Below are 16,088 nucleotides of genomic sequence, written 5' to 3'. Positions count from 1 at the left end.
CTGTGACATCACATTAACGTGGGAAAAACTAAGAGAAAAGGGATTCTGAAGACTTCGTGAGTGAAAACTGAAAGGAGTGGTTTACACAGTGAGTACTTTTACTGCTGATACTTTCAGTACGTGCTGCTGGTGATACTTCTGTGGGAGTATTTTTACATTGTGATATTTCTACTTTTACTTCAGTTACAGTGACGGTTTGTCAGCTCTGTCAGCTTCATGTCGTCGACCTGCAGTGTGTGAGCCGGTCAGCAGGCGAGGATGCTCATTGGTCGGTGCGTGCTGTTAGGCGAGCAGTGATTGGCTGAGCAGCCTGTGTGTGGTGGACAGACCGCAGACAGACAGACGCAGGCGGGCTGAAGCTGCAGACGACGGGCAGACTGACTCCAGGTCAGTGCTGTGGCAGCAGGATGGGCTCCAGCAGCTCCAGCATGAACGACGTCCCGAACGGCCAGCAGCTCATGCAGGAAACTGGATGTGAGTTCACACGTTTTTACCTTCAGCTGCTGTTTCTGCTGCTTCTGAGACACTTTGAGGAAACCTGGAAGAGATTAACGTCAGCAGACGTATATTCACTGGAAGCTGATTACTCACAAACACTTTTTACAGTGTGTCATAAAGCCTCTGTTTACTGTTAACGTCCTGAGCAGATCAGTCTGTTATCGATGCTTCATACAGATTCATAACCTTTAAACCAGGCTTTTCTATGAACTCATTTTTTAGACACAGCTGAAAATAACTTTACCTTTCTGTAAAATTACTATAATTTAATTTGCCTGAATGTTCCTGAACCTGAATAGATAATTTATTTTTCATAAATGTGTTTCTATCATTCATATTTTAATATTTCTGATGATATTCAGTTAGAATTTTGGACAATTAAATAATGTCTGTATTTAGCACTTAAGTGTTATTTTCTCTACAATCTGTATCCCTGTGAAGTTTATTTTTAACATACAGCCAAAATAAGGAAAAGAGTATTAAAAAATAAAAAGATAAGAGAATGTAAGTATGAATATATTTGAACCATTTCTTACAGTATTAGTACTAAAACAAATTAACATGTTGACACACAACGACAAGTTTGAACATCTTCAGCTGTTAGCATGAAGCTAACTGTGTGTGTGTGTGTGTGTGTGTGTGTGTGTGTGTGTGTGTGTGTGTGTGTGTGTGTGTGTGTGTGTGTGTGTGTGTGTGAGCAGCACAGTGGGTGTTGTTAAACTCATCAGTTGCGTTTCACCTGCTGTTTATCTCAGTCTGAGTGTGGACACCCTGAACTGTCCTCGCTGATAAAGACTCTGGAGGTCGTCCAAACCTTCATCGTGCTGCTTCGTTGAGGAGCGACTGTTCGTCTCAGCGGAGCAACAGATAGTCCCCGACAAATGCTCTACGTCCTCATAAAAACTACAGCAAACAGCTGTTTGAGGACCCTTTAAACATGAAACTAGACATTAATGAGCTATTTTAAAGCTTCCATCTTCAGTGGGAACCAATGAGCTTGAAGCTGAGAGCTACAGACAGGAAGTCAGTTAACCTCTTCATTTACTGAAGTGTTGTAATGCAGCCAGATGTCAGCAGGGACTGATGTTGCATTCAAGGACACTCTGAAAGCTCTGTTTTGACTGGCTGAAGGAGAGGCTGACCCTCTGTGCTGTTTGCGTCTGTAACCAATCAAACGTTCTCTGTGCTCCAGTCTCCGCTGCCACCATCCTTCGTCTCTACGAGAGGTTTGACTTTCTGGACAAAGACAAGAGTGGACAGCTCAGGTGGGTCCCAGCTTCTCTGATAAACCACAAACTGAGACAAAATGAACAGAGGAAGTACGATGCTAACAGTTTTTCTGGTGGTTGTGTTGATGAATTCTTCCTTCATGAAGGTTTTGATGTTCTGTTTTAAAGAGCCGTTGATTCAGCTCAACATTAGTTTATGATGCTGCTGGATGACGTTAAACTGACATCAGTTGTTTTAATGTCAGCGGCGGCTTCGTGGCGTTAGCGTACTAAAAGCTCTCTGTCTGCGTCTCAGGCCTCAGGACTTCGGAGAACTTCGGGAACTGGCCCTGAACCCCATCGGAGACAGAATCATCGGCAGCTTTTTCTCTCCGGGGTACAGCAGCCTGCGAATCCTCCTGCTTTTAGAAAATTAAAGAACCGTAATGCTGTTTTATTCAGTTTCAGACCTTTAACGACGTCACAGAAACAGTTACTTCACATACACACTGACTGACTTCTTCTGCAGTCCGGCAGCTTTGGGTTCAGTCATGTAAACCATCACAATGTTATTTGTGTTGGTTCTAAATCACAAAGCTGTCTGAAGCAGGAATGAACAGAGCGGATCAGATGGAGGACAGTTATGAACACAGATTCACTCCTTCATATGGCAAACACAACTCTCTCACAGCAGCTCATGTTTTATCCTGTGTCTTGTTAGTTACTTTGAACAGGAAACAGGAAACATTTCCCTTTCCTCTCTCTCTCCAGACAGGAAGCAGTGGACTTTACCTCCTTCGTTCGGATTCTGGCTCATTTCCGGCCTTCAGAAACAAACCGAACCCAGAAGGAACCGGCCAACAGCAGCACCAGGAAACTCAAATGTTGGTCCAGTTTGGCATGTTATGCCTCAACGTTTCATTTCTAGACCTCTGATGCACTTAGCTCCTCTCAGAAAATGATTTAATAGCTGTCTGTCTGTGTGTTCAGTTGCTTTCCAGCTATATGATCAGGACAGAGATGGAAAGATTTCCAGAGCGGAGCTTCTTCAGGTCTGTAGCTCTTTAACTCGTCTCTGCACTGAATCAACACAGAATGACTTGGTTTGTGTCAGAACATCAGTACTTCACGACATTGAGTTCCTGCAGTGCAAAAAAGGGACGACTTCAACAAAAAGTTTGTCAGTTTGAAAACCCAAAAATACGTCACGGTGAAACTGAAAATTGAAATCATGTCCTCAATCAGTCTCATCCCTGAAGAACAATAGGAGACGTCCTTCAGAGCAATCTGTTCGGGCAACCAAACTAGTTCTATCAAAAGGAATGACAGGAACATATAATCATGTATCATCTGCATAGAAATGAAGTGATATATTATCTCTACTGATTATGTGACCAAGCAAAGTAAATAAAAATAAAAATAACAGGGCCCAGGATGGACCCTTGAGGTGCACCACAAGTAAGTTTGTGGACGAGGAAATGAAGCTTCTAGATTCTACAGAAAAATGTCTGTCTGAGGGATCTGAACTACATTACTGATCAGTTGTAAATCACAGGTGTTACGGGCGATGCTGGGGATGCAGGTGACGGAGGAGCAGCTGCAGAGCATCGCCGAGCGAGCCATCCAGGAGGCCGACCTGGACAAAGACGACGCCATCTCCTTCGACGAGTTCCGAAAGGTCAGAGGGTCGACTCGGAATGTTGCTGTTTGTGTTCTTCAACATTTCTTTGATGAAACCTCTTCAAACATCTTTCAACATTGAAATAAATTCTAAATATTAAATGTCCAAAAGGATGACGAACATCCTGAAGGAGACACTCCAAATGTCTGAGGGTATCGATGGAAAAGTGACTTAAAATTTTAAATTATTACTATTATTTTGTTTTCAGTCACTGGAGAAAGTGAACATCGATCACAAGATGAGTATTCGCTTCCTGAGATAAAGACACAACCTGCAAACATTTTTCCTGCCCACGACGGTCGGAAACAGTGACTTCCTGCGAAATGAAGCTCACAAAGAAGAAACGCTGAGAAAATGTCCGTCTGCAGCCTCCACATGGATGATTTCAGAGACAGTGTGGGAGACGAGGACAGTCTAACCAAAGAAAAACCAACATTCAAAAGGTTTTTAGTTTGAGAACCGACCGCCTACAACGAGGAATTGTGCTCTTCATTGTCTGATTGTGTGCATTTAGTCTTAAATAAATACCTTTAAACTCATATCTTGTATCAGTGTTTTTTACTTTGTCAATCAGCAGTTTCCTTCTTTAGACTAGAAACTGGACAAAGTTCAGTGTCGAGTGTTTCCTGATCTGGGAACATTTGACACTTCCTGATCTGGTTGTTACTGATAACCAACAACTAGCTGCAGCGACTCAAGGTCCAAGAATGGGGTTCAAATATCGACGTCAGCAAGCTGCGGCGTTTCTGACGCTGTTCGACCATCCGATAAGCTCTTTGGTTGAAGTACGCCGGCGCCGTAAAGCCTGGTTGACAGTCGGCGTTCCAGCTCATCCAAAAGGCGTTGGGTGGGGTTTCATCCAGGAGTCCAAGCTTCCCAAAATACAGGTGTGTCCACATACTTTTGGCCGTGCAGTGTACATGAAAGGTGATGAAGAAGTTGAATGTAAAGTTAATGTATTCATATTCTTCTTATTCTTAGAAAACATGGTCACAGAAACAGTGTTGTAATTCCTGTTTTTAACCACCAGGCAGAGCCATTGCTGAATATTTGTCTTCTCTGGCAGCCAGAAGTGTAACAGCTGGAGAAGATTAGAGAAACATTCAGTCGTCCTCTCAAACACAAATCCCCATTTATTTAAATTCTTTCTCATATGAAATAATCAAAGAATAATAAAAGATAAATTTCTATCGGAGCCACGTCCATCGTGGATTTGTTCTGTGTTGTTGACGTTCCTCTTTGAGCAGATCTTGAGCCCCGAGGACGGAAACTCAGCAGGTTTTCATCTAAACATGTGAGCTCATTTCTCTCAGCTACCTCCTCCTCTTCCTCTTTGGCTGAAGATCAATCAGGTGATGAAATCCTGCAGACTTTGGGTCTTGAAGGCGCATGGGGGAGAAAATCCAGATCAAGATGTTCAAGAACCCACATTTGATCCCCAAATCTCAACCCCTGTTTGTGATCTGTTAAAAAATCCATTAAAGCACCACCCAGCGAGCACACTGAGTGTCTCAAATCAAACATACCCTCAGTGGGACCAGCAGGCACATGCTGGGTCTGACCGAGAGGCTCCAGGTGGATCCTACCTTCCTCCAGGTGTGCACCACCTATCTGAGAAACGCTGCATTGTGAAAGCGTCCTGATGCCTCTGTGGTAAATAAAACGTGACGACGCAGCTTCATGTCATCCAACAGCGTACACACACAATATTAATGCACTTTACAGCCGAAACGTTTTCTTTAACCGACCTGTTTTTTATTTTCATCAAAATACTTTTCACACACGTAATTTTACTTTGAGTGACAGATCGCAGGACTCTCTCCTTCCCTCCTGCATCCAAACTGAAAGTGTGACAGGAATCAAACAGAATTCACCCAACAAACATTAGTGCTGGACGGAGCCGGGCGTCGTTCTCCATGCGTTAGACCGAGCCCGGCGTCAGTTCTTCTCTAAGCTTTCTTCGGCATTGAGGCAACGAGCATCCAGTACACCGAGTAGCAGGTTCCTGTGGAGAACAGACGAGTCACAGACATCAGAGGACACTTCTCGATGCTGCTTTTGGTTCATCTGTTTAGAAGCTCGACAATGAATCCTTCAGGTTAATACCTTTTTAGACTAAAAGCATTTTTGTGTGTATTTCTATGAAAGAACAATCCTACACATCTGTCATGAAACATCAGACCTTTTGGAATCAGTTTTTGGCTTGTTGAGTTTACGCTCTGCAGACGTCCTCACGTCCACCGACGCAGTTTGTTCTGAAAGGTCACCGAAGTGGTTTCAGATGGTGTTTAATGATCCAACGAGCCAGACGGCTGAAACTGTAACGTCCCTCTCAGACACACGTTATCACCCTGAACGTTACTTATTCATCACCCCCATCTGAGCTGTGATGTCACTTCCTTTTCTTTTCCTGTGCTGACAGCAGGGTGGCTTCGTTGACCTGATGTGACTGTACTTTAACTTTGTCACATGGACGCTTAAAAACTCTCTATCTGCCAGTCAAACTGGACGTGCTGGGTTGTATTTCGTCTTTTCATCATCAGGTTGACTCAAACCTGTTTGAACATGTTCGACATTTTATTTTAGCAGCTCTTCAGATCAAACTGCTGAATGTTACCTGCTAAACTGATTGTCATGGTTGCCCGGTAGAGCAGGACATCGCTGGTTCCTCCCTTGATGTGGACTGGCAACCCGTTGTCCTCCTGTAACCATAGAAACCACACTGTGAAAGCTGTGTATGCTAATGCGTTAGCATGGAGCTAATACTGCTCAACACAGCATGCTAACCGAAGGTGTAGTGGTGCTTTGACGCAGGTATATGACATATTTTCTGTGTCTGATGGGAAGTGCTGCCTGAAAGACAAACTCAGGGAAGAAATGTCCCTCAGCTGCTGTCTTCATACAACGAAGCTACAGACATGAAGGTGCATTATTAAACCGTCAGTCTGTCTCTGCCAGGCTGGAGCTGGACCGAGACGTTGGTCCAGAAGGAGGTGAAGAAACCCTTTTATAGACGTGTTTCAGTGGTTGCATTAGATGATCCTCTGTGAGTCCTCCTGTGTTTCTTGTTCTGACCTCAAACTGTTTCTGGCCTCATGTTTCCTGTTGCTGAGGTGAAATCTGGAGAATCTGAGCTGTGTTAATGGACGTGTGATGGACAATTTACTGATGGCTGAATTATTTAGGTCTAACAGTTTAAACTCCTTCTGTACCTGAAAGGTTCAGGGTTCAGGGTTTGGGTTTGGGTTTAGATCTAGGTCTAGGTCTAGGTTCAGGGTTCAGGGTTAGGGTTAGGTTCTGTACTGTCCTGTTACCTGGAAGTGCTTCTGGGCCTCGGGGACCTTGTTCTTCAGCTGTCTGGCAGAGCTGCTGAAAGCACGTCTGGCCAGAAGTGGAACTTTCTGGAAACACAAAGAAACAAGAAGCTCAATTAGAGAAAATAACGGCAGGACGGAGGAGAGGCGACAGGTTAGAGACGCCCGAACTGTGCAGACAGGAGACCTCTGTCGCAGCTTCCTGTTTACCAACAGTGAAGACTTAAAGGTCACACGTCCAAACTCGGCGTCTCTGCTGATACTGGAGCTGACATTCAACGAGGACAACAAGCTGATATAATCTTCATGGCTGTGTTTTCATCAGTGTGTAATCTCCTGGTCATAAGTAAAGGGCGGTGAGGCGAGGAGCTTTTAGCTGGTTGCATTCTGAAACTTCACCACTAGATGTCACTAAATCCTCCACACTGGACCTTTAAGCAAACCCTCTGCAGGTTTCTCACATTTTAGGCTTCCTTTTATTGATATTGGTGATGTTTCCTCTGCAAGTTTCCCACCATGACCTTTACTAGCTCTGCTTTGGGGTAATAACAGACCAGATAAATCATATTATCACTGATAGTTCATCATTTTCGGGTGATGTGGGTGTCATAGTGAATCATCATTTTATTAAAATAAAATACGAAGAGTAAGTTTATTTACTGTCTCTGTGATTTACATTTTCATTTGGGCCTCCTGGTTTCAAACCTTCAACATTTCCTCTGATTGATTTTCTGTTTGACGATTTGCTTTCGGTGTCTTTGAAGTCGCTCAATGATCTGATCTGAAGTCTGTTAAATCTGATAGTTCAGCCTGTTGAACGACTCGCTGTGACGCTGAAGCGAGACAGGTGAAACACGGGAAAGTGACTGTGAGCTTCTATCAGTTCTGTTTTCCAGACTGGTTCCAGCTGGAGCCTCACTGGTTACTGTGGTGACTGGAAACTGAAAACCTGAAAACTCTCTGTTCCTTTTTCCACCACACAGGATGTGATCAGAGTCAGGAGTGAAACCGAGGCCAGTCTGACTCTCACTGTATCACCACATCATCATCATCATCATCATCATCATCATCATCATCATCATCATCTTCTCCAGGTTCAAAGCACAAAGACTGTTCAAACATGTGAGGAGAGGCCAAGCTTGTGAACTGTCATGAAATGAGCTCGTCCTTATTCTCAGGACAGTCTCTAAACTCTGACTCAGAGGGTCGGACGCTGTCGCAAGATGGCCGCACGTCTGCCGTTTGAATCTGTTTGAGATGGCATCGTTAACGAGCTTTAACGAGCACAGCTGAGCTTCCCGCCAAACGTACATGTAACGTATATATACAGTCGAATAAGATCAGAAACAGGAAATATCTCAGCGTTAAGACGACGAAGATCATGATCAATGAATGTAAAGTCTTTTAAATAAAGTTGTCTTTTTCAGTGGAACCAAGACATTTGGGTGATTTTTGAGACTCATAGAAATTCAATATTCTACAAACCTGCAACAGCAAACTGCTTTCAGTCAGCTTAAAGAGGAAATGAAGGTTTCCATGAATCCGCTGGAGGTTTCGGTTCAGACTTCTTCTTACCAGCGAAAACAGGATTCATGTTTTTGTTTGTGGCACAGAAGCATGTGAGGTCACCTGTGGACTCTTCCTCACCTGTGGACTCTTCCTCACCTCAGACTCAAACAAAGCTCCAGGTGCTGAACTCTGATTGGCCCAGTGACAGTCGGCCTTTCAGGGTGAACCGGTTCAGCTGTCGTCTCCTGCAGCAGCTGCCTGTCGCTTTAAGAAAGCTGCCTGACTTTTCACCAAGGTCACGTCGGGCCTCTGTGGCTGTGACTGACACACCCCACAGCCAATCACAGCCTCTGAACCTGACACCTCTGCAGGCACGGCCATTGGTTTGAGTTAGGACCAGATCTGAGGGGGGGGTCTCATGTGGTCTGTGAGACCTTGAGGGAGGAGGAGCTCGCTCTCCTCTGAGCGCCTGCTGTCGACCAATGAGAGAGAGCCTCTGCTGTTCTTATCACAACAAACTTGTGATTTATTCCCGTTTGTCTTCTTTAACTACAAACATTACGGCGTCCTCGTGACATCCCAGTGTTCAAAATGCGTATTTAAAAGGTCAACAGTCCGACCAATCACAACACAGCAGAGCGGCAGCAAACCAATAGAAATAAAGCTCAAAAGAAACTGTTCCTCCAAAAGCAGCCCAAAGATGTTCACCAGCAGCAGGTCTGAACTGAGGCCTCTGACCGAGCAGGTAGCCAATCAGACTCTAGGATAACGGGCCGGCCAATCAGATGTCAGCTGCGTTAGCTCTGCCGAACGCGGATGTTTACATTTTGTGACAAAAAGCCGACGGGAAACGTTCTTAGTGTGAAATTAACCTGGAGATTTCTGTCTGCTCAATAAATGTTAGCCTGCTAATCAGAGTCTCTTCTGCACAGCTGGCCAATCAGCGGCTCTGACTGTTGGAAGCTTGCTTCCAGAAAGCTGTTGATTGGATGATAAAATTTAAGCAGGAAAAGGTGAAAAAACTTAGTTCATATATTATTTAAAGACAGAAATCTGCATCAGAGAGAAGCATGTTAGCTATAATAAGACTCATCAGCTTTCTGTGTGTGTGTGTGTGTGTGTGTGTGTGTGTGTACGTGCTGAGCTGCACTGTCCCTCTGTCTTCAGGTCACCGTCACGGCTGCAGACAGTATTTATAGAGTGGAACCCGTCCGGCACCGTGAGGCCCAGCAGCCACAGGCAGAATAAAGGAGCCTCAAACGTTTGACTCCTCGTCGCGGTGCAAAGGTCAGGCCTCCCTGCGCCTCCCGCACAAAGTCGCCGCTCAGTCGCTCCTCTCTTACCTTTTATCAGCTGAGACGAGTCCAGAAGCTTCAGACAAACAAACAGAGAGCAAAGACGAGTTTGAGCAACGAGACGGAAAAGAAAAGAGTCGTAGTTACCAGCAGGTGGTTCATGTCTGAGGCGCCGTGTGTCGAGCTGCTGTGTCTGGCCTGAGTCGAGCAAGGACACACACACACACACACACACACTCACACACACACGCACACACTCACAGTATCAGTGTTTCTGAATCTCTGCCAAACTACGATCTGCTGCAGAGGCCAAACTGTCTGCGCTCGGCAACACGGGAAGCAAACAGATCATATTAGTGCTGCTGGAACACGAGCGTTTCACTTCATGAGAGCTCGTTGTGTTTCTGGAGAGCTCGTTGTGTTTCTGGTGGACTGACTCCAGGAAGCGGTTCTGAAGGGTCCGCATGGCGGATCAGAGCCGAGCTACGAGGCGACTCTGATGCTCGTCCGCAAACCTCCTGATCTGTTTTTATCACAGTTTACACAAAGACATCATTCAGATCTCTGACTGAAGGAAGAGTCGACACAGTCGTCAGAAGTACTCCACTACAAGTAAATGTCTGAGTTACTTACCACTGGTATTAACAGCAAAATGTATTCAAAGTATCCAAAAGTAGAAGTACTTAATCTGTACTGAATCTCTAATGTATCGTTCTTCATAAATGAGCGTTCAGCATGTGAAACTTTGATCTCACGGCTGTTGATCAGTGTGATGGAGTACAAAGACACGTAAAATGGAAGTACTCAAAGCACCAGAACTTCAAAATGATACACAAGTACAGTACTTGAGTGAGAGTATTTTGCACCACTGGCAGGCAGACACACAGTAAATCTACTACAAATACACATTCGACATCAGCTTCCTGTTAAACATCACGTCCAGAGTGGTGGGAAAATCCCCTTTGTCTACGAGCCTGACACCTGTCAGGTGTGTCCGAGCTCACACACACGCACGCGCGCACACACACACACAGACACACAGACACACACACACACACACACACACACACACACACACACACGTGCTGCAGAAACACTCTCTTTCACTTCTTCTTTGTGCTGAGGAGCTGCACAGACGCTCTGACAGCATCTCTCCGGTAAGTTCCTCTGATCTCTGCTCGTCTGACTTTTCTGTTCGGATTCAAAGAAACTAGAAACTTTTTGATCATTTTAAATATTTACGTACTTTTTTAAAAGCCTGCCATGATGAACAGATTCACTAATACTGCAGTATCAGCAGTGAAAGTACACGAGTACAATCCAACACTGTGTAAAACATGAACAGTTATTTGTGCATCATGTTGATATTTTATGGATTGATTGATTGATTGATTGATCTCTGTTTGCTGTTCGATCAGCTCACCTCTGATCACCGTGGAGATGTGGTGCTCGGCCCTGCTGCTCAGTCTGAGTCCTGCGGTTGTGGTTCTGCTGCAGCTTCCTGACTACGCCGCCACACAGGAGGGACACTGGGAGGACTACAAATATGGCTGCCAGGACTCAGAGAGAAAGCAGCTCTGCTCCTGGAAATGCCTCCAGTTCACTCTGCAGTGGCCTGGAGGGTTCTGTCAGGTGAGCTTCATCATCATCATCATCATCAATATCAATCATGTTAAAACAGCTGACAAGATGGAGGCAGTAGTTCCTGAGGAGCAAGAAAGGAGGGAGTAAGGAAGGAAAAGAGGAAGCAGGAAAGAAATTAGGAGGTAGGGAAGGAAAGGAGAGGGTAGAAAAAGGAGGGTAGATAGTGGAGGAAAGGAGGAGGTTTGAAAAGAAAAGAGGGTTTAGGAAACTAAAGGAGGACATAAGGAAAGAAGAGGTAGTGAAGGAAAGAAGAAGAGAAATTAAATAAGGATGTCTGGAAGGAGAGGGTGAGGGAGTAAAAGGAAAGAAGGGAGTGAAGAGGAAATAAGGACATAGGGGGTTGGAAAGAAGAAGGAAATAAGGATGTAGTGAAGAAAATGAGGAGGTAGAGAAGGAAATAAGGCGAAAGACATTTTAAGAAACGAAATATAATAAGAATATATAATAAGAACAGAGGAAATAAAAATGTACACAACAAAGTTCAAAAAATTCAAAATTTACATTAGAAGAAACAAGGAAAGAAGGAAACAAGGAGGTAGGTGAGGTAAGGTTGAGGTAAGGAAGGAAAGAAGAGGTAGTGAAGTAAAGGAGGAAGCAGATGAGGAATCAAAGTAAGCAAGGAAATGAGTGGATGGGGAGGAAATGAAGGGATAGCAAAAGAAAGGAGGAGGTGCAGAAGGAAAGACAAGGACAAGGAAGGAAAAAACAATATAGGGAGGAAAAAGTACAGTGAAGGAGGACGTAAGGAAGGAAGTGAGGAGGTAGGATACGCAGATTCAGACTCCTTCCTTGTTTCCTTCCTGCAGTCTTTGGACGAAGAGGATCTCTGCCGGATCCCTCAGAGTGTCAACAGCTGGACGATCCACGGTCTGTGGTGAGTGTCACACATTCAGGTCCTTCAAGCTTCAGCACGAGACAAAGCAGCAAAGGTGAGGACAGAGGACAGAGGACACAGAGTCATTCAGAGCCACATTCAGAGTTCCTGAACCGGACTCCTGCTGGACCTGGTCTAAGTTTCGATCTGGACTCATCTCGTGTCTCTGCCTGCAGGCCCTTGCGGGTGTTTGGTTGCTGCAACTGCTGGCCGATATTCCACTCAGACATCCAGGTGAGTCCCAGTCAGGATCGGCTCACCTTGTTACCTGAGACGTCCAACATCTGGAGACAGACGGTATCTGAGGCTGAGAGCTCATTGGCTGATGTTGTGTCTTCCAGGAGCTGGAAGTAGAGCTGAACGAACATTGGCCGTCCTTACTGAAATCACAATCCAGCTTCCACTTCTGGTATGAAACGTTATAATATCAGAGCACCAAACGTGGATTCATCCGCCACTGAAAGTAGTCCCAAACAAATTCACTTCTTCCTCCTGTTTGTTTGATGTAAGCCTCAGTGAGCAGCTGTTTTAAGGAAGAACCAATGAGACGGGAAGCGCTGACAGATGGTCGAACACGTCGTTGGTTTGAGATTTGTTGATGGACCAGCCTGAACAGACAGTCATTTAATTTCACTGCTTTGAGCTCTGACATTTACTTTAGATTACCTCAGACCATTATTAGCATAATTAGCATGTTGCTGTGGTGTCTCAGCGTGAGCGTGTTGGTGCGTTTGTGTGGAACAGGAGAGACGAGTGGGAGAAACACGGAGCGTGTGCAGCCTGTGTGGAAGGGATGAACTCTCCGCTGAGATACTTCCAGATGTGCCTCAAACTACGAGGACGGTTTGACGTCCACAGGTCAGTTCGCACTTCTCCCCTGAATGATCTGAATGTGTCTGTAATGCTGTGGAGCTTTGCGTCACTTTGGGCTCTCTGTCACCACATTTCACGATCGCTCTCTGGAGACAGGACGCTTTGGTCCTTGGTGGGTTTTTGTGTATGAATCAAACACTGCAGAGAAAAGATGGCGACTCTCTCACTAAAGCTTTGTGCGTCGTCTCTGCAGGTTGCTGGAGGACGCCGGCATCACTCCGTCCTGCGATCGACTCTACAAGGTAACCACACGCTGAGAGTTCAAGGAGGACCTCTAATCACCTTAACTTTACCCTTAAAGTGAGCTTTTGTCTGCAGTCTCAGCTGGTTGTGAGCGTCTGCTCCCTCTGGAGCTGCTTTAGGTTTAATGCCTCTGCTGTGTTTGTGTAGGTGGTGGAGGTTCATCAGGTCCTGGCTCCACATCTGGGCGACAGACACGAGATCCAGTGTGTTACAGACGACAAGGTGAGATCCTGTCTTCATCTCTGCGTTAGTCGTGTCCAATCAGTGACGATACGAGTGAGCTGAAGACCAAAATGTGGCCTTTGAAGACGTCAACTTGGACAAGTTTTCCAACCTTTCATGGTCAAACAACATATTAGTAAAGAAAGATGTTCTCGTTTGACACCTACGAACTTTTATTACTGATCAATCAGTCGATTATTTTCCAGATGAATCTTTCTGGACATGAAACACCAGATAAGTTTCCAGAGTTGACATCTTTAGTCTTTGTCCAGAGCTCAAAGACATTCAGTCCTAAAACACAAAGAAAACCAGCAAACATCCACATGAGAAGCTGCAACCACAGAATGTTTGGTATTGTTGCCAATTCATCTTCTCACAACCAGCTTATTGTTTCTTCAGAGGCGTCTGATTGGCTGACTGGTGACACGTGGGGTCACATGTACAGAATTAGAAACACTCGCTGTGTTTCCAACCGCTCTAATAACATAACTCCGTCCAGATGAAAGCCTTCAGCCGGTCCAGGCCTAAAGAAGTCGAGAGTTTTGATCTGCAGCTGTGAAAACGAGCGAATGACGAGCAGCTAAAAGTGTCTGAAGCGTCCCAGAGGTCACAAAACAGCAGGTCGATCAAACCGAACCCAGTCAAAGGACGGATTAGTGCTGCCGTGTTGAACGGCGTGGACACCGGGCGATCACCGACGGACCTGATTAACCACAAACGAAGGAGCCGCTTTCCTTCCTGATCGCACGTTAATCAATACCAGGAAGCCTGAAGCTGATCCGAGCGTGAGAACGTCCCTCTGAAGCAGCTCTCAGACCCCCACGCTGGGTTTAAAGGGGGCTGGAGGCTCAATCATTCGTCGATCATCCAAACAGGGTCTGACATGTTGAAACTTTCCCAAACCTCTGACAGAACATAAATCTCACAGTGTCACTGATACGTCATCTCGAGGCTTCGTCTGTCGGGACTCCGGTCTGTTTTATTTGGTCGCACATCATGAGATCTAAAGTGAATCCGTCCAAAACGTCCAGCAGTGACTTCCAGTGAAATGTTTGCGCTCTGTATCCAAATCCAGCACCACCAACAATCAATATTTCTACTGGCAAACAAGAAAGTTTCCTCCATTTTTGAGGGTTCAAAGGTGCTCAGAAAGTCACAGAACTCCATATGACCCCCGACAATACTTCAACCAAGTAGCTCTTGCAGTATTTTTCAAATAGATGTACCAAATTCGGTCAGTCGAAGTCCAGACTTAGAAAAAAGCTTGACTTCAGTCGACTTTAACACCTTTGAGATGAAAAGCTGTCAAAAGCTTGAGTTTTCGTTGATCGGCGGTGGGTTTTGACGATTCGCGCCACCTACTGGCGACAGAAAAAGACATGTTTAACGCTTTGAGGTACTCCTCTGAGCAGGTGGACCAGAGCCACCTCAAGGAAGAGTTTCTAAGAGTTCTCATAGAACAACATTGCCGTGGCAGCAGGGAAAATTTTGTCATAAAACAGGAGGTTGTTGTTGGCTCGATGGCGTCTTGTACAAAAGTTCAACAAAGTCGCCCTCGAAGTTAGCTTCACCTACACACATGAATCATGTTCAGACTTGGAAAAAAAAGCCTAAACCCAACAGAAAGTCATTGAAAGTCAGCCATTTTGAATTTGTTTTGGTAGCACAGCAAATTTCAGTACCTTTGATGGCCAATCAGATTCTTCTCACCTGACTGGAATAACGTCTTAACTTCAGATAAAGTCGGAGTGCAGAACGAGGAGCTCGTCACTGGGAGAACATTAGAGAGCTTGACGATTAAAGCTGAGATCAGCTGCTTCAGAGGTCTTTAAAGGCCACGTGAGTCTTGTTTTACGACAGACTGCTTTTAATCTCGACCCTGAGGAGCCGTCACTTGCTTCCATGTGGCCAACGTGGCACAACTGCAACCACTTTACTGTGAGTCGTCTGTGATGAGAAACAGCAGCGCTCGTGTCACCGCCGTCCTCAGGACTGTTTTCACCGACTCACCCCCTTAAACGACATGTTTTCTTAATTCGTCTGTTGTTTCTTCCAGGTTTTGGGTTTAATTTGAAGTTTTGAGCTTGCAGATGTTTTTAGAGATGTTTGTCCTCTTGCTGTTCTTCAGCGGCGTGACGGTGGCTGAATGTCATCTCCCTCCACTGAAGACTTCTTCTTCTTCGATTGTTATTAAATGTGAAGTGATGAAGTCTGTATATATCACACGATGACACTCCTCCTCCTCCTCCTCCTCCCCCCTCAGGACAGAGAGGTGTGGTTTCAGGTGAAGATCCCTCTGTCTCGTAACCTAACCGTCGGCTGTGACCACCACACAGAGAGGGACCCGGCGTCCGCGTCTGGCCCAGGATGGAGGGCCTCCCCGGGGCACCCCTGCCCTCCTCAGGTGCCTTTCTACTACTACCCCATAGACCACCAGCAGCCCCAGCGGCCCTGCGGGTGACAGCACCTCCACAGCAGCTCGTCTTCATCGCTTTCAGGGAGGAACTCCAAACGTGAGGCTTTAAGACTAAAATGGTGGATCAACAAAAGTGTAACAGCTTGACGTGTAAAAAGATTTAAAGGACTCAAACCTGCTGTTAAATGTTTGCTTCCTTTCGATTTCAAGATGTTTAAAGACCTTTAAAACTTTTAACGAGACACTGAAAGTAAGAGTCTGAGATTTTTTTTTTCTTGCCAACAAATCCCCCAAAGGCCACGACCAGCAGT

At 45.4% G+C, this 16,088-nt stretch overlaps 3 protein-coding genes across 3 annotated transcripts; 2 read left to right on the top strand and 1 right to left on the bottom strand.

The window, feature by feature from the left end:
- The first annotated feature begins 358 nt into the window (after nucleotides 1-358).
- On the top strand, nucleotides 359-3,925 carry chp2 (calcineurin-like EF-hand protein 2). The gene is made up of 7 exons (XM_076735586.1): nucleotides 359-474; nucleotides 1,691-1,763; nucleotides 2,023-2,103; nucleotides 2,478-2,590; nucleotides 2,697-2,758; nucleotides 3,262-3,384; nucleotides 3,596-3,925. The coding sequence occupies exons 1-7, from the start codon at nucleotides 408-410 to the stop codon at nucleotides 3,647-3,649; spliced, it is 573 nt and encodes a 190-aa protein (XP_076591701.1). The 5' UTR covers nucleotides 359-407; the 3' UTR covers nucleotides 3,650-3,925.
- A 1,205-nt stretch (nucleotides 3,926-5,130) lies between these two features.
- On the bottom strand, nucleotides 5,131-9,714 carry cox7a1 (cytochrome c oxidase subunit 7A1). Its single transcript, XM_076735440.1, has 4 exons — nucleotides 9,653-9,714; nucleotides 6,702-6,788; nucleotides 6,005-6,089; nucleotides 5,131-5,392 (listed from the first exon to the last, which is right to left on the bottom strand). Exons 1-4 carry the CDS (start codon nucleotides 9,665-9,667, stop codon nucleotides 5,337-5,339), a joined length of 243 nt encoding a protein of 80 aa, XP_076591555.1. The 5' UTR covers nucleotides 9,668-9,714; the 3' UTR covers nucleotides 5,131-5,336.
- A 926-nt stretch (nucleotides 9,715-10,640) lies between these two features.
- On the top strand, nucleotides 10,641-16,024 carry rnaset2l (ribonuclease T2, like). The gene is made up of 9 exons (XM_076735703.1): nucleotides 10,641-10,662; nucleotides 10,924-11,137; nucleotides 11,956-12,023; nucleotides 12,200-12,257; nucleotides 12,365-12,432; nucleotides 12,768-12,881; nucleotides 13,090-13,138; nucleotides 13,287-13,361; nucleotides 15,625-16,024. Exons 2-9 carry the CDS (start codon nucleotides 10,946-10,948, stop codon nucleotides 15,820-15,822), a joined length of 822 nt encoding a protein of 273 aa, XP_076591818.1. The 5' UTR covers nucleotides 10,641-10,662; nucleotides 10,924-10,945; the 3' UTR covers nucleotides 15,823-16,024.
- The last annotated feature ends 64 nt before the right edge of the window (nucleotides 16,025-16,088 follow it).

The sequence above is a fragment of the Chaetodon auriga genome, chromosome 7 (assembly GCF_051107435.1).
Source record: "Chaetodon auriga isolate fChaAug3 chromosome 7, fChaAug3.hap1, whole genome shotgun sequence".
Taxonomy (NCBI): domain Eukaryota; kingdom Metazoa; phylum Chordata; class Actinopteri; order Chaetodontiformes; family Chaetodontidae; genus Chaetodon; species Chaetodon auriga.
Note: the sequence above shows the minus strand (reverse complement) of the source record. Positions and strands in the feature narration are given on the sequence as shown.

Coding starts and splice junctions, on each gene's coding strand:
- chp2 (XM_076735586.1), top strand. CDS start 408: ATGGGCTCCAGCAGCTCCAGCATGAACGACGTCCCGAACGGCCAGCAG. Junction 1,764..2,022: donor GACAAGAGTGGACAGCTCAG/GTGGGTCCCAGC, acceptor TCTGCGTCTCAG/GCCTCAGGACTTCGGAGAAC. Junction 2,591..2,696: donor CAGCACCAGGAAACTCAAAT/GTTGGTCCAGTT, acceptor CTGTGTGTTCAG/TTGCTTTCCAGCTATATGAT.
- rnaset2l (XM_076735703.1), top strand. CDS start 10,946: ATGTGGTGCTCGGCCCTGCTGCTCAGTCTGAGTCCTGCGGTTGTGGTT. Junction 12,024..12,199: donor TGGACGATCCACGGTCTGTG/GTGAGTGTCACA, acceptor CTCTGCCTGCAG/GCCCTTGCGGGTGTTTGGTT. Junction 13,362..15,624: donor AGTGTGTTACAGACGACAAG/GTGAGATCCTGT, acceptor CTCCCCCCTCAG/GACAGAGAGGTGTGGTTTCA.
- cox7a1 (XM_076735440.1), bottom strand. Junction 6,090..6,701: donor AGGCCCAGAAGCACTTCCAG/GTAACAGGACAG, acceptor CTATGGTTACAG/GAGGACAACGGGTTGCCAGT. Junction 5,393..6,004: donor CATGACAATCAGTTTAGCAG/GTAACATTCAGC, acceptor TGTTCTCCACAG/GAACCTGCTACTCGGTGTAC.